The sequence below is a fragment of the Cetorhinus maximus genome, chromosome 25, assembly GCF_964194155.1.
Source record: "Cetorhinus maximus chromosome 25, sCetMax3.hap1.1, whole genome shotgun sequence".
Taxonomy (NCBI): domain Eukaryota; kingdom Metazoa; phylum Chordata; class Chondrichthyes; order Lamniformes; family Cetorhinidae; genus Cetorhinus; species Cetorhinus maximus.
Window position 1 is genome coordinate 13,961,894 of NC_135903.1, and position 25,663 is coordinate 13,987,556.

At 48.3% G+C, this 25,663-nt stretch overlaps 2 protein-coding genes across 7 annotated transcripts in view; one reads left to right on the plus strand and one right to left on the minus strand.

Annotated features, from left to right (window-relative positions):
• erbb2 (erb-b2 receptor tyrosine kinase 2) overlaps positions 1-23,958 on the minus strand; it is a 51,400-nt gene extending 27,442 nt beyond the window's left edge. For both annotated transcript variants that reach the window (XM_078529524.1, XM_078529523.1), the window contains exons 1-10: positions 23,874-23,958; positions 10,790-10,941; positions 9,917-10,100; positions 4,940-5,077; positions 4,741-4,809; positions 4,120-4,238; positions 3,412-3,553; positions 3,147-3,263; positions 1,952-2,078; positions 942-1,015 (exon numbers count right to left, since the gene is read on the minus strand). In XM_078529524.1, coding sequence (XP_078385650.1) covers positions 942-1,015; positions 1,952-2,078; positions 3,147-3,263; positions 3,412-3,553; positions 4,120-4,238; positions 4,741-4,809; positions 4,940-5,077; positions 9,917-10,100; positions 10,790-10,941; positions 23,874-23,928 — 1,177 coding nt within the window. In that variant the 5' untranslated portion in view covers positions 23,929-23,958. The remainder of the gene's footprint in view (positions 1-941; positions 1,016-1,951; positions 2,079-3,146; positions 3,264-3,411; positions 3,554-4,119; positions 4,239-4,740; positions 4,810-4,939; positions 5,078-9,916; positions 10,101-10,789; positions 10,942-23,873) is intronic.
• Positions 23,959-24,421: 463 nt separating this feature from the next.
• Positions 24,422-25,663, plus strand: part of pgap3 (post-GPI attachment to proteins phospholipase 3) — a 257,051-nt gene continuing 255,809 nt past the window's right edge. For all 5 annotated transcript variants that reach the window (XR_013573399.1, XM_078529543.1, XM_078529544.1 and 2 more), the window contains exon 1: positions 24,422-24,680. Coding sequence is in view for 4 of the 5 variants with exons in the window: in XM_078529543.1 (XP_078385669.1) it covers positions 24,491-24,680 (190 nt within the window). In the remaining variant the exon portion in view is untranslated. The remainder of the gene's footprint in view (positions 24,681-25,663) is intronic.

Sequence of the window (25,663 nt, forward strand, 5' to 3'; positions counted from 1 at the left end):
GTCTAAATTGAGAAAGGTTCATTCCACTGGGTAGTGAATTTGTAAGAAGGGGATCAACTCAGGGTTAGCACAAAGGGTCACAGCTGGAGTATTGCGCTCAATTCTGTGCATCACCTTTTAGGAAGGATGTCAGGGTCTTGGAGGGGGTATCGAGGTGGTTTACTAGAATGGTACCAGGAATGAGGGACTTCGATTACATGTTGAGACTGGAGAAGCTGGGATTGTTCTCCTTCAAACAGAAAAAGGTAAGGGGAGGTTTAATAGAGGTTTTCAAAATCATGAACAGTTTCGATAGAGTAAATAAGAAGAAACTGTTTCCAGTGGCTGAAAGGTCAGTAACTACAGATTTATGTCATTGACAAGGAACCAGAGGGGAATTGAGGAAACATTATTTGAACACAGCAAGTTACAATGATCTGGAATGTGCTGCCTGTATGGGCGATGGAAGTAAATCCAACAGTAACTTTCAAAGGAAATGAGATAAATACTTGAAAGGGAAAAATTGTACGGCGATGGGGAAAAAGCAGGGAAGTGGGACTAATTAAAGAGATCTTTCAAAGAGCTACCACAGGAAGGATGGGCCAAATGGCCTCCTTCTATGACTCTATGAAAGTGGGAGGGGAGACATTGCTTCTCATACAAAATATGGTGGCATTATCACACAGGGTTGCTGCTCCGAGTCAGTCTCAGACTATCAGCAAATAATTAGAGAAACACGATGTAAAATAGTGAAGGGTTTGGGGGTAGGGCAGGAAAGGGGTTACAGATAGTTCTGGTGTGGGGTTAGTAGCAGCAAAGGTATTATGGGTTGAGTGGCCTCCTTCTGTGCTCAAACTTCCATGAAGCTATAGCATTTGACCAGAGGGGCAGGAACTCAGTTAAACACAGGGCTAGTTATAACAACCTGACTGAGACTCAAGACTTGGGTGCAGAGTCCATACCTGTGATTTCTGTCAAAGGACCAAAGACCTGCAGCTTCCTTGGGTCCAGGGGTGGGATCTTCGCAGCTGGGTCACTGAAAAGGCAAAAAATAAACCCTCAGACCACCAAGAAAGTGACAAGCTCCACTGCATTAACATTGAAATATTCTGCTTCCTCTGTCGGTTCCCCCTCTTCCCATGTCCCTCCAGCAAGGGGCTCTTCTTAACATGTATATTCGATAGTGGGTGTCAGCAGAAAATTGGACTGTGGGGGACACTGGAAGCTTCAATGAGGTGTACTCATGTGATGGGGCATGACAGTGAGAAGGACTGAACAGAATCAGTATCAGCCAGCCTCGAGCTGGAAAGTCACGTGTCAAAGGTGAAGCACCTTCACTCACATTGTACGCCCTTCAGTCACAGTCTGCAAACTCCTTACCTTCTGTTCGGTAAAGGGGTTAGCTAGTGCAGAACTGAGGAACAGTACTGGAGATGTCTCTCAGGGTGTGGGTAGGAGAGCTGGTCAGATGAGGTTGTAGACAAAATAGTTCCCATACATGGACAAGGTGGGCTGAATGGCCTCCTTCTGTGCTGTAACTTTTCTATGGTTCCACGGTCCTACAGCCAGAGAGATCCTCAGCATCTCTGTCGGCTGGATCTGAAGCTGGGAACCAGGGCTGACCGACGATGCCTGACTCATGACATCACCTGGTCTTCACCAGAGAGAGGAGATTACGGGTGTAAATTGTGTGAAACCATAGCATTGGGAGGAGCTTTGAGTTAGATTTTCAAATGCTCCTCGTGCAAGACAGGATAACTCGTACACTGCAAACACACACTGGAAAATAACTGTGCCACAATTCCCTGATGCATGTTTAAGTTAATCCAAACCATGCAAGATCTTGGAAGATCTACACTAAAGGAAAAGCGTGTGTTTGAGCAGCTCATGACTGGAGTGAGCATGTGGATATGCAGAGCCAGAGAATGTAATTAGAGGGGGGGGATCAGGGTTGACAGTGGGCAGCACTCACCCAAAGAAGGTCTTGGCAAGAAACACCAAGCTTCCGAAGATCTTAGTGCAGCCAGTGAAGGAATTGATGTTGTTAGAGTTCACGGCCCGCACGCCCTTCAGACTGTTTACACCCAAGCCGTTACACACTGCAAGAGACAACTTAGTGAGGAATAAGCAGAGAAGCAGCCAGCACTAGACAACTTCAAACACACAAATCATATTGGCTTGTGTCCAGAAAATCAAACTCCAACTCAACAGAGGTCTTGTTCATACACCTGTTGAAACTGGCTCTTGCACACACCCAGCCAATGGGGGATTGTCTGGAATGCACTGCCTGGGAGGGTGGTGGAGGCGGATTGCCTCACATCCTTTAAAAAGTACCTGGATGAGCACTTGGCACATCATAACATTCAAGGCAATGGGCCAAGTGCTGGTAAATGGGATCGGGTGAGTAGGTCAGGTGTTTCTCACGTATCGGTGCAGACTCGATGGGCCGAAGGGCCTCTTCTGCACTGCGAGATTCTGTGAAATCAGGTTTCCCAATGAAGCTGGAGGGGGTCAGTTCCAGTCTGAATCTGCCTATAGGGTAGGATCCAGACCCCGTCTTAGCTCAGGGCCAGGAATATGCATTATGAATGAACCCATGCTCATCCTCACCATTCAAAGTAACAAGCGCTAAATCTGGGCCCATTTATACACATCACTTCCAAAACCAGAGTCGCAGCCCACAGGAATCACAGGTCTCCCCGCACTCAACAGTTGGAGAAATTAATGAATCTTTAGGACTACCATGGGGGAGACGGAGGCATAGTGGTAATGTCGCTGGACTAGTAATCCAGACACCCAGGCAAATGCTCTAGGGACATAGGTTCAAATCCCGCCATGGCAGTCAATATAAAGCTCATCTCAGTAACGGTGACCATGAAACTATCACCAATTGTTGACTAATATCCTTTTGGGAAAGAAATCTCCCATCTTCACCTGGTCTGGCCTACATGTGACTCCAGACTCTCAGCAAGTGATTGACTCTTAACTGCCCTCTGAAATGACCTAGCAAGGTCTGTTCAGGGGCAGTTAGGGATGGGCAACAAATGCTGGCCTTGCCATGTAAGAATAAAGAAAAAAAAGTCTTATCCCACCATCCCTCGCCCCATACCCCCATTCGTGCACACAGCAGGAGCTGTTACCCTCACCTCTCCTGACTCAATACTGACCTTTTGGACAGGGGGCATTGCACTTCTCACATTTCTGTTCATCCCCCCTGTTCACTTCTTTGGTGTCGTTTGGACAGTTCAGAGTGCACGAGCCCACATTATTCGCTAAGTAATTGCCTGTGAGAGTGAAAACAAGGCAGGAGAGAGGAAGGTGGAAAAAGAGAGGGAGCAGGTGGAGAGAAGATACATTACAACAGGGTCAGAGATAAACTTTGAGGAATAAGGAAGGAATTAAAAACACAGGAAAGTTGCAGCAGGATCTTACGTGGACACTTTTTGACACAGCTGGCTCCAAAAATGTACGTTCCATCGGGATTGGGCTCCATCTGATAGGTGTGAGCATTGTAGATGTTGAGTGGTGGACAATCCCCCCGACACGTTCCACCGTTGCTGAAATGGTAACAGGCCTGGAGGAGAAGAGTCAGATCAGCCACGCACCAGAGAAATACTAACGGAGCTAATGCAGACTACAACACCCAGGACAGGGCTGCAGGGCTAAAGAGATAAGAATTTAAAAAAAAAAAAATTCCTTAAATTTCTTTATCTCACACACCGCTCCCTTGACTCATTGGTTGCAGCCCCACTTCTGGGTCAGACAGTCCCGGCCAGGAGACAGCGGAGCTCCAAATGATACCAACCAGGGCAGACTGGAGCTCCAGCTCTGATGTATGATTTGACGTCCAGTTGTGGGTGGCCCCTATTCCTCTCTCCGCCATCATACAGTTTGTGTGAGCCTTTAAAACCCTCCCAGCATACAGCACTAACCAGTCTATCGCTGGTATAAAGATGAGTTACGGCCATGGAAGCAGTGCACATGCCGCGACCTGTTAAAATGTTAATCAGTCTGCGGATTGCTATACAGCTCCCCCAGAAAAGGAAGCGACCAAACCACCGCAGCTTTCCTCTGAATGAGTCCAAACTTTTGCTGAATTCTATCCGCTGTTTATGCTGTGATCTCCGGGCGTGTACGTACCAGGCAGTCAGTGTCCTTCGGTCCAGTGCAGCCCGCTGCACACTGGCTGTGGCAACAATCAGTTGGGTCTCGTCCTTTACACCGAGTCAGGCACTCGGGGGCACAGATCTTGCGAGTCACTGAAACACAGAAAAGCGTAGTGTGCAAACATTCTGTGGTACCAGTGCATTGCAGGGCCACATGCACAGGCATAACGGGGCTCCCCCTCCCTTCTCCCAACCCAAACAACAACTCCCAGTGACCTCAGCAAACCAGAACATGGGAGAAATGTCAATCTCCACCCTGAGTTTAGTGTCACTAATCCCCGGGAGAAGGTTGGCATGAGGCCACTCACACCGTCCATCTGTTCAGGCAGGATATTTGGTGTGGGAGCAGGTAGAGAGTCACTGGGACAGTATGTCGCCCACTGCCCAACCAGAGAGAGCCCTGATGCAGCAGCCCTCACTCTCACTCCTACATGGATCAGTCAAACTACTGAAGTCAGTGTCTCTGGTGCTGCAACAAAGCTCAGAAATGCTCACTTGCAAAGATTGGCAAGGATTTGAACAGATAGAACTGTATGGTTTTCACTCAGGTTGCAGTGTGATAGGAATATAAATAAATTATTGGATAATCACTCACATATCTGGCAATATTCGGGACCTGAGCCCCAGCATGATCCTGACTCACAGGCAGGACTGCAGCTGCCACCTGAGGGAGAGGGACAGATAACAGAAACAGCATTAAGACATTGCATATAGCCCTCAGTAACACCTCTGACACCACATGGACATGTTGTGGAACTTTTAATTTCCCCCCAGTTCACCGAGGATATACTCACACTGCTTGGGTCGGTTCGTGTCCACTGGTCCTACAAAAGGGATCCTGTTTTTCTTGTCCTGAATGTCGTCCCATTGGATGGTCTCTTGGTAACAGAGCCAGGGATTATTGCTGATCTTAACACTCCCAATCAGGATTTCTGTCAAACACACACACACATTATTGACTGTACCACAGGCTTTTCATCTTATTTGGTGCTGGCTTATAAAACACGAGTCACTCAAGTTCAGCAAAATCATTAGATGCTCAGACTCTGTTTTTTTATATTAATTCTTCAGATGTAAGCACTGCCAACAAGGCCAGCATTTAATACCCATCCCTATTTGCCCTTGAGTAGGTGGCAGTGAGCAACTGAGTGGCTTGCTAGGCCATTTCAGAGAATGGGAATATATTCAGGCTGTGAGTGCTATAACCCTAATTCAGCTTAATCACCCACTCCTGTAAGCTTCAATTCCCCACCCTACACTTCCCTGCATCTTCCTCAGTTCTGAAATCAAAAGTGCAGTTAGCCAATTTCGTGGTCCCAGTTGGAGGCAATTTCAAAGGGAGCTGAAGAAAGGAGGGAGAGAGGAAACAGTGAGCTACAGGCCAGTTAGCCGAACATCAGGCGTTGGGAAAATGCTGGAATCTATTATTAAGAAAGTCTCAACAATGCACTTAGAAAAGCATAGTATAATTAGAACTAGTCAGCATGGTTTTACTAAGGGGAAATCCTGTTTGATAAATTTATTAGAGTTTTTTTTGTGTATGTAACTAGTAAGGTAGATAAAGGGGAACCAGTAGATGTAGTATACCTGGATTTCCAAAAAGCATTCCATAAGGTGGCACACAAAAGGTTAATAGGCAAGGTAAAGGCTCGTGGAGCTCGGGGTGATATATTAGCATGGTTAGAGGATTAGTTAACGGATAGAAAACAGAGTGGGCATAAATGGGGCTTTTTCAAGTTGGCAGGCAGTGACTAGTGGAGTGCAGCAAGGATCAGTGCTGGGGCCCCAGCTATTTGCAAATTCTTAAGTTGCATCCAGGGGAACATTTTTATCCAGTAAGTAGAAAGCCCAACAAAGGAGGGGACAGTTCTGGGCCTAATATTTGGAAATGAGTCCAGGCAGGTGGAAGGAGTATCAGTAGGGGCGCATTTTGAAGATCGTGGCCATGACTCAGTTAGATTTTGGATAGTTATGGAAAACGATAAGGTTGGGCCGGGAATAAAAGTTCTAAACTGGGAAAAGGCGAATTTTGCTAAGATGAGATCGATTCAGCCCAACTGGACCGGGAGAAGCTACTTGCAGATAAAACTGTGTCAGCAGTGGGAGGCATTCAAGGAGGAAATTGCGAGAGTACAGGGCAAATATGTTCCCATAGAAGGGGTGGAGGGGGGAGAGTCCTGAGAACCCTGGATGCCAAAGGACATAAAGGTTAGGATTACGAAAAAAGAGAAGCTTATGGCAGACACCGGGGGCTGAATACAGAAGAGTCCCTAGAGGAGTATAAAAAGTGCAGGGGGGAACTTAAAAAGGAAATTAGGAAAGCTAAGAGAGTGCATGAGAAAGCATTGGTGGGTAGAATAAAGGAAAACCCAAAAGGTGTTTTTTAAATATACAAAGAGCAAGAGAATAACTAGGGAAAGAGTTGGGCCAATTAGGGACCATAGACCATCTGTGGTGGACCTGGAAGATGTGGGTACAGTCCTCAATGAATACTTTGCATCGGTCTTCACAATGGAAAAGGACGACGCAGATATAGATATCAGGGTGAAATATTCGAGGAAATTAACATTGAGAGAGAGGAGGAGCTAGTAGGTTTAGCAGCCTTAAAATCCACAGGCCCAGGTGAGATGTATCCCAGGCTGTTGAGGGAGGCAAGCGAAGAAATATATGGGGCTCTGGCAGTAATTTTCAAATCCTCTCTGGCCACAGGTGAGGTGCCAGAGGACAGATGGACTGCTAACGTTGTCCCATTATTAAAAAAGGGAAGGGATAGACCAGGAAATTACAAACCAGTCAGTCTAACCTCTGTGGTGGGGAAGTTACTAGAAAGAATTCTGACAGACAGAATATATCTGCACTTGGAGAGACACAGATTAATCAGGGATAGTCAGCTTGGATTTGTTAAAGGAAGGACGTGTTTGACAATTTTGATCGAATTTTTTGAGGAGATAACCAAGAGTGTTGATGAGGGTAATGCATTTGATGTGGTCTACATGGGCTTTAGCAAGGCTTTTGATAAGGTCCCTCATGGCAGACTGGTCAAGAAAGTAAGAGCCCATGGGATGCAAGGCAAAGTGGCACATTGAATCTAAAATTGGCTGAGAGGCAGGAAGCAGAGGGTGATGGTAGAGGAGTGTTTCTGTGACTGGAAGTCTGTTTCCAGTGGAGTTTCGCAGGGCTTGGTGCTGGGGCCCTTGTTGTTTGTGGTGTGCATAAATGATTTGGAATTAAATGTGGGCGGTATGATCAAGAAGTTCACGGATGACATGAAAATTGATAGAGTGGTAAATAGTGAGGAGGATAGCCATAAACTGCAGGAGGATATCAATGGACTGGTCAGGTGGGCAGAGCAGTGGCAAATGGAATTCAACCTGTAAGGTAATGCACTTGGGGAGGGCTAACAAGGCAAGGGATTACACTTTGAATGGTTAAACCCTGGAAAGTTCTGAAGATCAGAGGGACCTTGGTGTGCAAATCCACAGATCCCTGAAGGTAGCGGGCCTGCTTGATAAGGTGGTTAAGAAGGTATATGGGATACTTGCCTTGATTAGCCGAGGCATAGAATACAAGAGGTTATGCTGGAACTGTATAAAATGCTGGTTAGGCCACAACTGGAGAACTGCGTGCAGTTCTGGTTACCACATTATAGGAAGGATATGATTGCACTGGAGAGGGTGCAGAGGAGATTTACCAGGATGCTGCCTGGGCTGGAGGGTCTGAGCAATGAGGAAAGATAGGATAGGCTGGGGTTGTCTTCCTTGGAGCAGCGAAGGTTGAGAGGGGACCTGATAGAGGTGTATAAGATTATGAGGGGCATAGATAGGGTGGATAGGAAGGCAATTTTTCCATTAATGGAGGGGTCAATAACCAGGGGGCATAGATTTAAGGTAAGAGGTAGAAAGCCAAGAGGGGAGTTGAGGAGAAATTTTATCACCCAGAGGGTGGTGGGAGTCTGGAACTCACTGCCTGAAAGGGTGGTTGAGTCAGAAACTCTTGAAACTTTAGATATTCACTTGCATTGCCATAGCCTCCAGGGCTATGGGCCAAGCGCTGGAAAATGGGAGTATAGTCAGATCTTTGTTAAGTGGCATGGACACGATGGGCCGAATGGCCTCCTCCTGTGCTGTAAACGTTTATGAGTTTATGAGCTATCTATATTAATGACTTAGATGAAGAGACAGAGAGTAACGTATCAAAGTTTGCTGATGATAGAAACTAGTTGGGAAGCTAAGCTATGGGGAGGAAACAGAGAGGCTGCAAAGAGATAGAGACAGGTTAGGGGAGTGGGCAACAAGATGGCAGATGAGTAAAATATGGGGAAGTGTGAAGTTATTCACTTTGGTCATAAGAATAAAAAAAGCAGAATAACTTTTAAAAGGTGTGAAACTTGTAAGTGTCGACGTTCAAAGAGACTTGGGCACGCTCGTACAAGGAACACAAAGTTAGCATGAAGGTGCAGCAAGTGATTAGGAAGACAAATGGCATTTTGACCTTATCGCAAGGGGATTGGAATACAAGAATAAAGAAGTCTTGTTACAATGAGACAGGGTTTTGGTGAGATCTGGAATAGTGCGCAGTTTTGGTCTCCACATTTAAGAAAGGATAAACTTGCATTGGAGGTGGTACAGTGAAGGTTCACTAAATTGGCCCCTGGGATGAGAGGGTTGTCCTATGATGAGAGGCAGATTAAACTGGGTTTATATTCTCTGGAGTTCAGAAGAATGAGAGGTGATCTGATTGAAACCTACAAAATTCTCAGGGGGTTTGACAGGGTAGACGCTCAGGGATTCTTTCCGCTAGTCGGTGAATCTAAAACTCGGGGGCACAGTCTGAGGATAAGGGGCCAATCAATTAGGACTGAGAGGAGAAGAAATTACTTCACTCAAAAGGTTGTGAATCTTTGGAATTCTCTATCCCAGAAAGTTGTGGATGCTCCATCACTGAATACATTTAAGATTTTTGGTCTCCCAGGGAATGAAGGGATATGGGGAGCAGGTGGAAAAATGGAGTTGGAGCTCGATGGCCATGTGGTCCACTCCTGCTTCTATTTCTTGTATTCTTGTGGAGCTAGGTTTTAAATGTGAACATGACTGATATGTTGGCTCTCCAACCCCATCAAGGTTGTCCCTTACAAGATGGTGGAATTTACCTGAGACTGTCAGCACTATGCCCACTCCAAATCACTCTCACTCAATATCTCAGAACTATGGTAGCCTCAACAGTCTCATTCTCCTCTTCCTGCTAAACGCTACAGGCTTTGCCAGCGTTAATCACAGCTTCATGCATTATTTGCCTCCTCTGCTCCTGTTTTCACCTTGCTGATTCCCTGGAATTCCTGCCAGCGGGATCCAGTTGGCTTTATCACCATTGACTGCTGAAAGAACACCAGCTTTATTTTTAATCACAGGTGAAAGGGCCCAGAAATGCCCAATTCCTGTGATGATAACTCCTGCTAAGCTCAGTCAGAATTGGAATTCCCAACCGAGATCAAAAGTTTCAACCTGGATTTTCTCTGCTGCAGTGGGTAATGGGAGCACTCTGTAAATTCCTGGGATAGGTTAGTCCATCTCCTGAGCATGACTGGCACAGACAGGAGAGGGTCAGGATCTGTTCCTGGGTTATTTGGGGAGGGTAGGAATGCCACGAGTCAGCTTTTCGATTACTGATCTCAAATCTGGGTCAATGTCAGAACTAGGACAGATGGGATTAATTTACTGAAACGTAAGACCGACAAACGGAAGAAGGGATATTGTTTAAAAAAAAGCTCTAACCTGTCAGACTTCTCATCCGAAGCTCACGGAGACCAGTACCGGTGGGGTTAAAGTTAGACAGGACAGCCAATGCAAACTGATCCTCATACAACTGGCTTCCTCTTATGATGCGTAGATTTTCTAGAGGAATGTAGTCTACTTCATTGTGTGCTATTAAAACATAACCTTGGACCTCCTGAATATTCTGCACAAAAAAATACAAGACCCTTAAATCCCACACTTGGAACTTGTAAGAAGTAGGGAGTTCATCAACAGACATGCCCCCTGATCCGTCAGTGAGTTTAGTTCAAAGTTGTTGATCAAGAAAGCAGGAAAACCCAGATTCTATCCCTGCTCTGCAGAGATCCCAGCCAAGGCTCCTGAGCACGATTCAATGCTTCCCATTGATTCTTGCCCTGACCCTAGATCCAAGACCCAGGCATTCCACCAAACGTGTGGCTGGTCGGCTATGTGGCTCACTTTGGTAGACCATAGGCAAAAAGAGCAAATGCGTAGCCTGGGGGCGAGCGGGACCCAGCCCGCACCAGGAGTGGAGGGAATGAGTCACCTTCCACCCCCATTCTGTGCCATGCTTACTGTTCTCATTAGTCCACAAGATGAGCTCTATAAATTGTCGCAGTGCCTTGGGTCCGACAGGGGAGGGAAATAAATCAGCTCCTACCAAGTCTAGTGACTGCAGCTAATACGTGCTTGGGCAGCAATGGTGTCAGGCTAACTGACAGTCCAACAGTTTGATAAAACTCAAGGTGTGGAATAGGCACATTGGGAGATCCCAAAGTGAGTCCAGCCCCTGCACATGACCCAGGAATTGGAAAAAATTAAACCAGTTTTCACAAATGTGAAACGTGCGCACACTCTCATTTACATGGTTACCTGCAGGAAGGATAGATTGTGGTTCCCTGTAAGGTGGGTGATCTCTAGGTTGCCCTGTACCTCACGGCAGTTCTCGTACTGTTTGCGCAGTGTGTAGTAATGGTTCTCTAAACTGAACGACAGCTCCAGCTTCATGTCTGTCCCAGGGCAAACTGAGGAAAACATGGACAGAAGACAGGTGTGGATTGTAGTGTTTAACATATCACACATGCCTCATTGTAACATTGATATACACTCTGATATACCACACACCCCTCACTGTAACACTCTGATATATCCCACACCCCTCACTGCAACACTCTGATATACCCCACACCCCTCACTGCAACACTCTGATATACCCCACACCTCTCACTGTAACACTCTGATATACCCCACACCTCTCACTGTAACACTCTGATATACCCCACACCTCTCACTGTAACACTCTGATATACCCCACACCCCTCACTGTAACACTCTGGTATATCCCACACTCCTCACTGCAACACTCTGATATATCCCACACCCCTCACTGCAACACTCTGATATACCCCACACCTCTCACTGTAACACTCTGATATATCCCACACCCCTCACTGCAACACTCTGATATACCCCACACCCCTCACTGTAACACTCTGGTATATCCCACACCCCTCACTGCAACACTCTGATATACCCCACACCTCTCACTGTAACACTCTGATATATCCCACACCCCTCACTGCAACACTCTGATATACCCCACACCCCTCACTGTAACACTCTGATATATCCCACACCCCTCACTGCAACACTCTGATATACCCCACACCCCTCACTGTAACACTCTGATATACCGCACACCCCTCACTGTAACACTCTGATATACCACACACCCCTCACTGTAACACTCTGATATACCCCACACCTCTCACTGTAACACTCTGATATATCCCACACCCCTCACTGTAACACACTGATATATCTCATACCCCTCACTGTAACACTGATATATCCCACACCCCTCACTGTAACACACTGATATATCTCATACCCCTCACTGTAACACTGATATATCCCACACCCCTCACTGTAACACACTGATATATCTCATACCCCTCACTGTAACACTGATATATCCCACACCCCTCACTGTAACACACTGATATATCTCATACCCCTCACTGTAACACTGATATATCCCACACCCCTCACTGTAACACACTGATATATCTCATACCCCTCACTGTAACACTGATATATCCCACACCCCTCACTGTAACACACTGATATATCTCATACCCCTCACTGTAACACTGATATATCCCACACCCCTCACTGTAACACACTGATATACCCCACACCTCTTACTGTAACACTGATATACCCCACACCCCTCACTGTAACACTGATATACCCCACACCCCTCGCTGTAACACTCTGATGTTTTGACTCTCAGAGATCACTGGATTTGGAGCTCTGATTACACACAATCACAGGTTGCCTATCGAAACAGTTTCACGCAAAAGCCTTGATTTAAAATGAACTTGAGCAGCAGTGCACCCGCACTCTTACCCGGAGAGGAGGAGAGCTGACCTAAGCCAAGGACCCTACACAGCAGCAGTGCCAGGAGAAGGACAGCATCACCCCATGGAGCTACAGTCTGAGCAAACATTGGGGAGCCTGCGAAAGGGTGGTGAGCGTAGAGCCCGAAGCAGTGAAACTGATTTCCTGCTCTATAGGTCTTGCTGCTATATCTGGGGTGGGTTCAATTCAGGACGGGAGTACGCAGACCATTAGTGGATTAAAGGGTGAGCATTTCCTGGACATGGATAGAGAGAGAAGGAAAAGCTCACCAAGTCTCCTTCCGCCAAGCTGTCACTGATACCTGAAGCCACTCACATCCTATAATTACATAACATCTGCTTAAAGAATGAGCTTGTTCCAGTACTGTCTCAAGGCAGAGGCAGGTGTACAGTGAAGCCCTGAGGACAGCTCAGGCCTCTCCATAGCATTGGGGGTGGAGTAAGAGCAGGGAGGGACATCGCTGAGGGTGGGCAATGATATAAGCATGACAGCAGTGAGGACCTGCAGAGGATTGGAGGGGAGGGCCGGGGGAGGGAGGGGGGCCATGGGGGTGGGAGCAGCTGAGATAGGGTGAGGGAATAAGAGAGGTAGATTGGGCTGCAGGGGCAGAAGCAGGGAGTATTTATACCCAATAATAAATAATGATCTCAAGATCGTGTGAAAGGGAATATGAATCCCAGGGGTCCACAGCAGGAATTGTTGAGCCAATGTAAAAGGCATTGCCTATTCCGTGGCCTGAATATAACACGCTGCCCAAGATGCTGATGAATGCTGTGCTGGCATGAATTGCCAGTTGGAAATCTTGTTCTGTGGCTTCATCTGGAGTATTGCGTCCAGTTCTGGGCGCCATACTTGAGGAAGGATGCGAAGGCATTGGAGAGAGTACAGAGGAGATTCACAAGAATGATTCCCAGGATGAAGAACTGTAGCTATGAGGATAGGTTGGGACTGTTTGCCTTGGAGTAAAGAAGGCTGAGAAGAGACTCTCTCTGAGAAGAGAGGCATTCAAGATCCTGAGGGGTATGGACAGGGTAAATAGTGAGAAACTGTTCCCGCTCAAGAGATCATCAAGAACTAGAGGGCACAGATTCAAAATAATTGGCAAAGAGAGTAAATGGGATGTGAGGAAAAATTTTTCACCCAGATGGTGGTTGGAGTCTGGGCCAAGCTTCCTGAGAGGGTGGTGGATGCAGGTTCGATCGAGGTATTCAAAAGGGAATTGGATTGTTACCTGAAGAGAGAATGTGCAAGGTTACGGGGATAAAGGCAGGGGAATGGGACTAGGAGGAATGCTCGTTCAGAGAGCCAGTGCAGACTTGATGGGCCAAATGGCCTCCTTCTGCACTGTAAAGATACTGTAATCCCAGGAAACCCAGCCGATGATATTACACATTAACCTCAACACAGCTCAAAACATAACTCCAATTGCCTTTTCCTGGCTTCCTGTTTGTCTAATTTAGGTGCTGCTGACAGCACATAGCGCCCTGAATAAATCACATACCATCCTCAAGGTCCAAGTAGGGATCACACGCTGTGTAACTGTACAGAGTCACTGCTTATTCAGGGTAAGGATCACTCACCGTGTAACTGCACAGGGTCACTGTTTGTTCAGGGTAAGGGTCACACACTAACTGTACAGTCACTTTTTATTCAGGGTAAGGATCACTCACTGTGTAACTGTAGAGAGTAGCTGTTTATTCAACAGGCACAATCTCTAGATATAAAATGGTTCATTTGACTCATTAAATATCTGCCAATCTAACACAAAGATGTTGATGGACTCACTAGAAGGTTAATGCAATGTTATGGAGTTCGTATCACAGGACAAGACCTAGTTACTAATGTCACCATTCTGATAACCCAGCTTAGGGTTACTGAACCCCTGTTGGCCCTAAACAGACAGGTTTGCGGAGACCAGTGGTTAATTCATTACAAAGGGAATTTGCCCCTTCCCCTAGAAGCAGTTTTCTTGCTCAGAGCTGGGAGAGTCGGTAACAGCTGTACTCAGCTGTGACCATCAGTTCAAATCCGACAGGTGCCAGGCACATTCCTGAGCCTGGGATCAGAGGTGCTTGAAATCCAGGGCTCACAAACTGAGTCAGACAAATTGTCCTGCTTACATGTGGGTATCTCAGAGAGAGCAATGGTTCACATGTTACAGGCTGCATTGCACATTGCACTCAGACCAGGAGAATCCCAGCCAGCGTGGGACCGAGCCCGGGGAACGTGGAACTCAGCCCGGGGGGAGGGGGGTACGAACAAGGAGGCTACAGATGTGGTGTCTGGTCTCTGCTGATCTCAGTCTGCCCACAATCGCCCACATCATCTTGGGCGAGGTGGTGTCAGGCTTTCTCAGTCCATTCACCAGTGCTGCTCGTGTCTGTGCCCCTGGACTCCAGCTCAGAAGCAGAACGGCTCAGCTCGCAAAGGCTTGGCAAATATGTCAGGAATGTGCTAAAAAAGGGAGATTTCTGCCAAGGTCAGTTGGCCGAGGTGGATCACTAACACCATTAGCTCTGCAGCCCTCTAAAGTTGGCTTGCGAACAGGTAAATCATTGTTCAACAGCACCTCCACCAAACTGTGGGCCTGGGTTACCATGGTGACAGCGCCTGCTTCCATGGTGAATTTACAGGGAACATCAAGCAAGGGAATGGAGCACGGCAGCTACTGGAGATTTCACCCAGCAATATCACAGAATTTTTACGGCACAGGAAGAGGCCATTCAGCCTATCGTGTCTGCACCAGCTCTCCAAATGAGCATTATGACCTGGTGACATTGCCTTGCCTTTTCCCCGTTTCCCTGCACATTGTTTCTATCCAAATAACCATCTAATGTCCTCTTGAATGCCTCAATCGAATCTGCCTCCACCACACTTCCAGGCAGTGCATTCCAGACCTGAACCAATTGTTGTGTGAAAAAGTTTTTTCTCACATCACATTTGCTTCTTTTGCAAATCACTTTAAATTTGTGCCCTCTCGTTCTTGATCCTTTTACGAGCGGGAACAGCCTCTCCCTATCTACTCTGTCCAGCCCCCTCATGATTTTGAAAACTTCTATCAAGTCTCCCCAGCCTTCTCCTCTCCAAGGAAAACAGTCCCAACTTCTCCAATCTATCCTCATAGCTGAAGTTTCTCATTCCTGGGACCATTCTTGTAAACCTCTTCTGCGCTCTCTCCAGTGTGTTCACATCCTTCCTATAATATGGTGCCCAGAACTGTGCACAATATTCCAGCTGAGGTCTAATGAGGGTCTTATATAAATTCAGCATAACCTCCCTGCTCGTGTACTCTCTGCCCCTAATAATAAAGCCCAGGATATGATAGGCTTTATTAACTGCTCTCTCCACCTGTCCTGCCACTTTTGATGGTTAATGCACATATACATCCAAGTCTTTCTGCTCCTGCACCCCCTTCAAAATTTCACCCCTTATTTTATACTGTCTGTCTGTGTTCTTCCTACCAAAATGCACCACCTCACACTTCTCCACATTGAACTTCATCTGCCACCAATCTGCCCATTGTCGATGTCCTTTTGAAGTTCCACCCCATCCTGCTCACAGTTCACAACACTGCCAAGCTTCATATCATCTGCAAACTTTGAAACTGTCCCCTGCACACCAAGATCTAGATCATTAATATATATCAGGAAAAGCAAGGGTCCCAGGGAACTCCACTACAAACCTCACAATACATCTCACTGACTCCTGAAAATACCCTCTGCTCCCCTGAAAATATCCAACCCAGCACTCGTTCCCCAAAAATTGCCTGCCCAACCTCCACTTCCTGAAGATACCCTCTCCCCACCCCCAAAAAAAAACACACCCAACCACCGCTTCCTCAAAATTACCCCATCCAATCCCTTCTTCCGCAAAATACCCATTAACCGGAAAATAGCCCACCCAGCAACCACTCCACCAATCTGCTCATAAGACCCTGTCTAGACCCTTACTGGGCAAAGGGCCAGACTGTTGAAGGGTCATGAGGACTTGAAACCTCAACTTTGTTCTTCTCCGCCGATGCTGCCGGACTTGCTGAGTTTTTCCAGGTATTTCTGTTTTTGTTTTGGATTTCCAGCATCCGCAGGTTTTGGTTTGTATTTTAGTTCCACTCCCCTGCTCTTTCCCAATTGCCTTGCAAATATTTCTCCTTCAAGTATTTATCCTGTTCTCTTGAAAGCATATTATTGAATCTGCTAGCACTGCTCGAAATATCAAAAAGCTAAACACTGCAGAGGCTGAAAATTTAAAATAAAATGGAGTACAGATAGCAATCGGTGATATTGATTGGCCCTTTGCCCAGTAAGGGTCTAAGGTATTCCGCTGCTGCCAGACCTGCTGAGTTTTTCCAGGTATTTCTGTTTTTGTAGGGGAGTGGAACTAATTGGATAGCTCTTTCAAAGAGCCAGCACAGGCACGATGGGTGAATAGCCTCATTTGGTGTTATGATCCTTATAATCTACCAACCTTTCTGTAGGGTTTAGCCCCAGGCGATGACTCCCTCCTGTAGATGTCATGAGGAACTGTTTTATAAAAAGCTTTTTTTTATTTTTTTTCCCCCCAAAGCCTCAGTGCCATTGATATTTGATGATGTGATCAAGAGTGATATAATGGCTTTAACAGAGTAAAACATCCCAAGAAGCTTTGTCAAACAAAAAGATGGGAGGTTGGCTTGGAGAGGGCTGAAATAGTTAAATCTAGAGGTAATAAACCTCAAGTTCGAAGCTGTGAAATGTATTGGCTCCACACCAACAGAAGAATATTGCGGCTTTTAAGGGGGTTCATTGCATATTCATGAGGGAATATAAACACAAAGAAAGATTTGAAAAATTGGATCCTTTTGTCGTTAGAACACAGACTTCCAAAAAAAGCCCTGGACAAGTGAAAGGTTGGGCTGTGGAAGGAGAGCATCAATCAAGGAAAACAGTGTCTCTCGCTGGCTGCCAAAGCAGAAGGTTGCAGTGGCAAGATGGTCCCGATCATCATGGTTTGACACGTCTCTGAAATCCGACCATCAATATCGTATGGATAATGGTGGCACCCCCAAATCCCACTCCCCGCATTAAACAAAGTCACTTACAGGCTTCCACCAGGATCCATCACTAGAGAAATTTCATCAACAATGCCTCGGCCGCATGGGAGGACTGTCAAACAAATTCTAGTGACTTTCTTAAAGCCAATTCCACAAGCGTTCATGCAAAATTCCTGTAAAATCAACTTCGATGGACTAGGCTCTGTGCCCGGGTGGCCAAAAAGCATCACCCCGCCAGGTCCTGTTTCCTTAACCCTCAAATGGCCAACATTCCAGGGGAAGACAAAGAAAACACTACAAAGACACTCTAAAGCTCTCCTTGAAGCACAGATGCAAAGGCATTAATGACTGGGAGAAACTTACTACCAATCGTTCAAAATGGTGACTTGTCCATCAAGCTGCATCACACTTTGAGTCCCGTCTTAAAGATGAGGCAGAGGGGTGACAGGGAAGGAAAGAAAAGGAAGCAAATCCTGCACTTCAGATCCCACTATCTCGTGGGACGTCCTGCCCCATGTGCCCAAATATCTGCCGGTCGACAATCAGCCTGTTCAGACACATGAAGACCCATCATGTCGCTGAGTAGGTGTCACCCTCAAATTGAAGGACAGCTGACGATTTCACTGTGTCCCATGAGTGAAAATGCTTCATCTCAAATCATGGGTAGGTTGAGTCTGAGTTTCAGAATTGTCCAACAACTTGCATCAATAATAGCATCTTTAATGTAGGGAAACCTCCCAGAGTGCGGTGTAGAACCTGAAGGAGTCAACCCTCAGGCGCCTGCAGTTCATTACACTACAACTGGGTTGGATACAGAAATCAGAACATCCCATAACACCTGCATCTATGCAAATGCAGAAATGAGGCCTTTGTGCTCTTACATCCTCAATCTTACAATCCCCCTAAATCCCAAACATACCTGTAAACCTAAACGCAAGAGGTATACCACATGGAGTTTAAACTTCTCTGTCCTGCAGCCACATTTGTTTTGGCTTTGTTTCCAATTATTAGACCACTGCACAGGTTTCCAGGAACTACCAAGCTGAGCGCAGACAGGCGGGTGCGTCAGTAAGTTCACACTCTGGGCACTAGTACTGTTTGTTCCAGAGCTGTGCAAAGGCAGCAACAACAAACAATCGACCAGTCTCTGCATTGCACACAACAAATGATCAATATGTTAGATATGTGCCTGTTTTGGAAGGTGAGTAAAGCACAGGTTGAGGTTGGACTATTCAGGGAGTGGCTCCTGTATCTGCAAGCACCTTTGGCTAGAGTTGCACAGAAATCTAAGACGTCATTTGTTTCGATGAATAGGAGGGATTGTATTTCTCTTTCCAAAACTTGCCAAATAAAAATCATCAGGAAAGAATGAACGAGGCAGAACGTAACTGTGACGCAATAAACCTGGGAGGAAGGCACTCAGGAACAGACATTTATTTGACCTCAATCTTTTTATCTACTAAACCTCAAATTTCCCAGAGATTTCAGCAGAATCAACATGAATTTCACCAAGCATGGACGCAGGCACTCCTTGCAACCTCTCCAAATAAAGCCAGTGAACACAGCGGAGAGTGATACTCTCCTCCCTCCGCCCAACCTTTCACCTCTCCACCCCAGTACTTTTGACCCTGGGTGCCATTGAATCTTGGCTGAAAAAGCCATTACACTGAGAACTTTAATCCAGGAAGTGTGGGGCCATTAACCTGGGGGGATAGGAGGGCCATTAATCCATGCACACGTGGGCAAAGGTAGCGTATGCTGCCAGACCTGCTGAGTTTTTCCAGGTAATTCTGTTTTTGTTTTGGATTTCCAGCATCCGCAGTAGTTTTTTGTTTTTATTATAGCGTAAGTGTCCCATGGTTCTGCTTTGCTGACAATGCTGACCCATTCAATTGCCTGTGGATTGAGGGCGAGACCCTCCTAGGCTGCCCAGCTCAGGGTTGGGAGACAGATAGAGCCAGGAGCCCTTTTAAAGTCACATGCTGGATAGAACTGCGAGGTCCCAAAGAGGCTAGAGCTCCCAGAGGAAGCTAAGACAGACTAAACTAAGCAATAGGCTCATTTGTGATGTTATCAGGGGAACATTGAACTAACTGAAGACTGTGTTCCTGGTGAGTTCAAAGTGCAAAGTTCCCATGAAACAACCCAAACTGTGAGGGGCTAATCTCCAGAACCGCCCTTTAGTAAAACACTGAGATGTAAACAAAGCTCTGGCCACAGTACAGTACAGTACATAACCCTTACACTTTCATGCAGTCAGGCTGTGAGCACCAAGTGCTCAGAGTGCTCCAAGAAAACAGAAACAGGATTAACTAGTCGGACTGACTTCAGGCTAAATGCAGCAACAACAATAACGCAACCAGGCTGCTTGCATAGCTTCACAGAACAAACAACTTCATTAAAAACTGGCTCAACCAGAAGAGTTTATGGATGTGCGTGGCTTTCCATACTCTCTCTGTGAGCTGGGAAACTTCAGAAACAGCAGAGCTAGGGTCTGGTGCGTTGAATGACGGGTTAGACATCACACAGGCTACAAACAACAACAAAGACTGTCGCAGTCTCTGTGTCCTAAGGGTTATGGCAGAAAGCTTGGTGACATTTCCACATTCCCCCCGTGTTGCACTCTGACATCAGCGACTTGATGAACCCTAACCTGCCCCATCCCCAATATCTGGGTTCCACATTGCAAACCAATCACACTTAGTCCCATAGTCTCACACAGCAGGAACAACTCACACACACTGGGTCTGCACAGACACAGCGTATAAGCAACTCTCTTCATTTCTTCATCCAAAATAAAACACTATATTTAAATATTATTAATGCGTTTTATCTGGGCGGTGTCTGTGAGTTTATTAACCATGTGGAGAACGAATATTGAGCTCAAACCTGTCCAATGACATGGGTACTTAGCAGGTCACAGGTTAGGACTCAGGAGCAAGAACCCTGGCTGAAATCCTCCTGCCCTCCATACTGGCTTATCACAGGGATCCTCAGCCCCATCACTGTCTGGCAAGGGATCAGCCATGATGGGAGATCAACACTCAGCCACAAGCTGCCAATGACTTCCACTTCTCATACCCCCTCAGTAGACGTATAGTGGCAAATATTACCAGCACAGTTCGGTGGGCAACAGCTTGATCCCACCAGCAGCACAAGATGTGACATTGCCATATCGGCCAAACAAAGCAGCGGGAAAGTTTATATCCAGAAATTGCTCATTCAGCCTGTGATTTTAGACATTCAATCAGTCACTTGCTTCACTGACTGAACATTAAATTTGCAAATTTTCACCCCATTCTCAGATGGAGTGGCTTGCTGCTTAAGCTGGGAGCCCTGCAGAGTCTAAGTAATCTTCAAACATAACCAATACACCATAGTCTCACTGTCTGATCAAATATCACCTAGAACCTGACCAAAAGATTTGCAATTCCTGTTGGAGTTAATTGCCTGGTCTTCCAATGGCAGCCTGTGTGCACATGAGGGCTGGGTCCCTTCAGGCTGGGCCCACAGCTTTGATTACTAAGTGTCTGGAAATGTCAGTGAATGAGGTTACTTGAGGGAAACACTTGCCAAAAGACAAGATACTTGCTGACAATTGTTGGTCAAATTAAACAATCCCTGGTCAACCAGCCCAAGTCTCGATCAGAGGCACAGACATCAAAAATTGCACTGACCATCCAACCAGTGTTGCAATATTTAAAAATTAACTTTTCAAGGACATTTACCCAGTGTCACGCCTCATCCCACAGCAATTTTTCCAAATTATATTTACTTCCTATCTAATGGTAGCTGCAGGCAAAATTTTTGGCTTTTGTCAAACTGTCGGGGACATCGTCTACAACTACAGTGAATCACAGGAAATTTCTATTTGGAAAGAGCCAGCAGAATGCAATCACCCCACACACTTCACCACACTTACACTGTGAAATCATTGAGAGACTGAGAGATGCTAAATTAAAGCAGCAGTTAATAGATTACACATGTCTGAGAATTGTGTCTTCATATGATTGAACCACAGACTGGTAATCACTAACACAAACATTCCAATATCAGCCTTGAAGAGCTACACCTCAGAACAGCTGCTATAGGTGTCAAAAAAAGGAAAGAAAGACTTGTCTTTATATAGCACTTTTCATGACCCCCAGACATCTCAAAATGCTTTACTGCCAATGAAGTGCTTTTTGAAGTGTAGTCACTGATGTAAAGTAGGAACATGGCAGATAACCTGCCCAAAGCAAGATCCCACAAACAGCAATGTGATAAGGGCCAGGTAATCTGAGAGACGTTGACTGAGGATAAGTATCAGCCAGGACATCGGGAGAACTCTCCTGTTCTTCAAAATAGTAGTCATGTGATCTTATAAGTCCACCTGAGCGGGCAGATGGGACCTCCGTTTAATGTTTCAACCAAATAACAACTTCTAGACAGTGCAGCATCCCCTCAGCACTGGACTGGAGCGTTAGTTTGGATTATTGTGAACAAACCCTGTAGCTGAGGAATTATAGTCACTGATATTCAGCGAATATTCTATTTGACCCTGACCTGTACTTCTGACACATCTCCACTCCAAGACCACTGACTCCCACCTCTATCATCACCCATAGACATCCTTGCTGTCAAATCCCTCACCATACATTTGTTAATTCTTGATTTGACTATTCTAACACTCCCCCGACTGGCATCTCATCTTCCCCTCTTCATAAACTCTGCTCCCACAACCTACCTCACACTAAGTCACGTTCACTTATCACGTGCACGGTCACTGACCTATATAGTCTCTCAGACCTGAAGCGCCACTATTTTAAAATTCTCTTCCTTGTGTCAGAAACCCTCCAGTGCCAAATCCCTCCCTATTCCTGAAACAGCCTCCAGTGTTCCAACTCGCCAAACGACCCCTTACAAATGTGACATTGACCAATTACACATAACCCATACTCCCATTGCTTTTCCCCATCATTAGTGGTCGTACCTTCAGCTATCGAGGCCCTGCATTCTGGCATTACCTCCCATTACCATTCCCACCTTAAAACTCACCTGATGGACAAATTATAGGCTGAAACTTTAAAATAGTAGAGAGGGCCAGCGCTGAGGGAGTGCCACGTTGCCGGAGGGTCAGTCCTGAGTGAGTGCTGCACTGTCGGAGGGTTAGAACTGAGGGAGCGCCGCACTGTCGGAGGGTCAGTACTGAGGGAGTGCCGAACTGTCGGAGGGTCAGTACTGAGGGAGTGTTGCACTGTCGGAGGGTCAGTACTGAGGGAGTGCCGAACTGTCGGAGGGTCAGTACTGAGTGAGTGCCGAACTGTCGGAGGGTCAGTTCTGAGTGAGTGCCGCACTGTCGGAAGGTCAGTTCTGAGTGAGTGCCGCACTGTCGGAGAGTCAGTACTGAGTGAGTGCCGCACTGTCGGAGAGTCAGTACTGAGTGAGTGCCGCACTGTCGGGGAGGGTCAGTACTGAGGGAGCGTCGCACTGTCGGAGGGTCAGTACTGAGGGAGTGCCGCACTGTCGGGGAGAGTCAGTACTGAGGGAGTGTCGCACTGTCGGAGGGTCAGTACTGAGGGAGCGTTGCACTGTCGGAGGGTCAGTACTGAGGGAGCGCCGCACTGTCGGAGGGTCAGTACTGAGGGAGCGCCGCACTGTCGGAGGGTCAGTGCTGAGGGAGTGCCGCACTGTCGGAGGGTCAGTACTGAGGGAGTGTTGCACTGTCGGAGGGTCAGTGCTGAGGGAGCGCCGCACTGTCGGAGGGTCAGTACTGAGGGAGCGCCGCACTGTCGGAGGGTCAGTACTGAGGGAGCGCCGCACTGTCGGAGGGTCAGTGCTGAGGGAGTGCCGCACTGTCGGAGGGTCAGTGCTGAGGGAGCGCCGCACTGTCGGAGGGTCAGTGCTGAGGGAGCGCCGCACTGTCGGAGGGTCAGTACTGAGGGAGCGCCGCACTGTCGGAGGGTCAGTGCTGAGGGAGCGCCGCACTGTCAGAGGGTCAGTACTGAGGGAGTGTTGCACTGTCGGAGGGGCAGTACTGAGGGAGTGCTGCACTGTCGGAGGGTCAGTGCTGAGGGAGTGCCGCACTGTCGGAGGGTCAGTACTGAGGGAGCGCCGCACTGTCGGAGGGTCAGTGCTGAGGGAGCGCCGCACTGTCGGAGGGTCAGTACTGAGGGAGCGCCGCACTGTCGGAGGGTCAGTGCTGAGGGAGTGTTGCACTGTCGGAGGGTCAGTGCTGAGGGAGTGCTGCACTGTCGGCGGTGCCGTCCTTCGGACAAGACATTAAACCGATGCCTAGACCGGCCTGTCTTGCTCCAGGCGGATTGGGAGTTAGCTGCCTCCTGATTATTAGCTCAGAATCACAGTGAGGAGACTTTCCCCGGACCCCCGGCGGCGAGCCGGACCCTGGACCCTGGGCCCTCTCCCGGGCCCCCGCTCTTCCTTTCTCCCGCTCCCGCTCCCACCGCCCTCACCCGGGACTGGGCCGCTGCTCTCTGCCCCCCCGCCGTGGGCCCCGGCTCTCACCTGTCCTCTGCGCCGAGCCCAGCGCTGTGAGGAGCAGAAGCCCCGCCAGCCGCATCGTCCCGCCAGCCCCGAACACCACTTCCGGTCCGAGCGTAATGGGGGGGGGGAGGGGGTGAGGGGGGGGTGGGGGTGGTGGGGGGAGGAGGCGGGGCCTGAACCGGGGGCGGATCCTGAAGCGGGGTGGGGCTTGAACGCCGACGGGGCGGGGACTGAAGCGGGAGGGCGGGGACTGAAGCCGGGGGGCGGGGACTGAAGCCGAGGGGCGGGGACTGAAGCCGGGGGGCGGGGACTGAAGCCAGGGGGGGCGGGGACTGAAGCCAGGGGGGGCGGGGACTGAAGCCGGGGGCGGGGACTGAAGCCGGGGGCGGGGTCTGAAGCCGGGGGGCGGGGACTGAAGCCGGGGGGCGGGGACTGAAGCCGGGGGCGGGGACTGAAGCAGGGGGCGGGTCCCTAGGGCAGGAGGCGGATCTTTAGCGGGGGTTGGAGGGCGAGTGAAGGACGGACCGGGTCCGGAACGTGTTTTTGGCGGAGGTGTGGGGCTGGGGGGAACGCTCAATGTGAAACCCCGGAAGTTGAAGTCCCGGGAATTCCTGCCGGCTCGGAAGCCGGGCTGGAGGATGCTGACCGGCGCGCTGACCGTTTGCTGCCTGTTGTTCGGTGCCTGCGGTTTGCCCACCGTCTGCTGCTCCCAGGGGGACCGGGAGCCCTATTACCGCAACTGTGTGTGGCTGTGCGAGCGGCAAAACTGCACCGGCGCCGGGCTCCGGGCCTTCCGCAAACTACAGCCTTTCCACATGAGGGCGACAGGTGAGGGGCCAGACCCTCCCCACCAATCACCATCCTCCTGGGGCAAACACACTGACTCTCACTGGGGTACAGTTCCACACACACTGACCCTCACTGGGGTATAGTTCCACACACACTGACTCTCACTGGGGTATAGTTCCACACACACTGACTCACACTGGGGTACAGTTCCACACACACTGACTCTCACTGGGGTACAGTTCCACACACACTGACTCTCACTGGGGTACAGTTCCACACACACTGACTCACTGGGGTACAGTTCCACACACACTGACTCTCACTGGGGTACAGTTCCACACACACTGACTCACACTGGGGTTCAGTTCCGCACACACTGACTCTCACAGGGGTACAGTTCCACACACACTGACTCACACTGGGGTTCAGTTCCGCACACACTGACTCACACTGGGGTTCAGTTCCGCACACACTGACTCTCACAGGGGTACAGTTCCACACACACTGACTCACACTGGGGTTCAGTTCCGCACACACTGACTCACACTGGGGTACAGTTCCACACACACTGACTCTCAGTGGGGTACAGTTCCACACACACTGACTCTCACTGGGGTACAGTTCCACACACACTGACTCACTGGGGTACAGTTCCACACACACTGACTCTCACAGGGGTACAGTTCCACACACACTGACTCACACTGGGGTTCAGTTCCGCACACACTGACTCTCACTGGGGTACAGTTCCACACACACTGACTCTCACTGGGGTACAGTTCCACACACACTGACTCACACTGGGGTTCAGTTCCGCACACACTGACTCTCACTGGGGTACAGTTCCACACGCACTGACCCTCACTGGGGTACAGTTCCACGAACACTGACTCTCACTGGGGTACAGTTCCACACACACTGACTCTCACTGGGGTACAGTTCCACACACACTGACTCTCATTGGGGTACAGTTCCACACACACTGACTCTCATTGGGGTACAGTTCCACACACACTGACTCT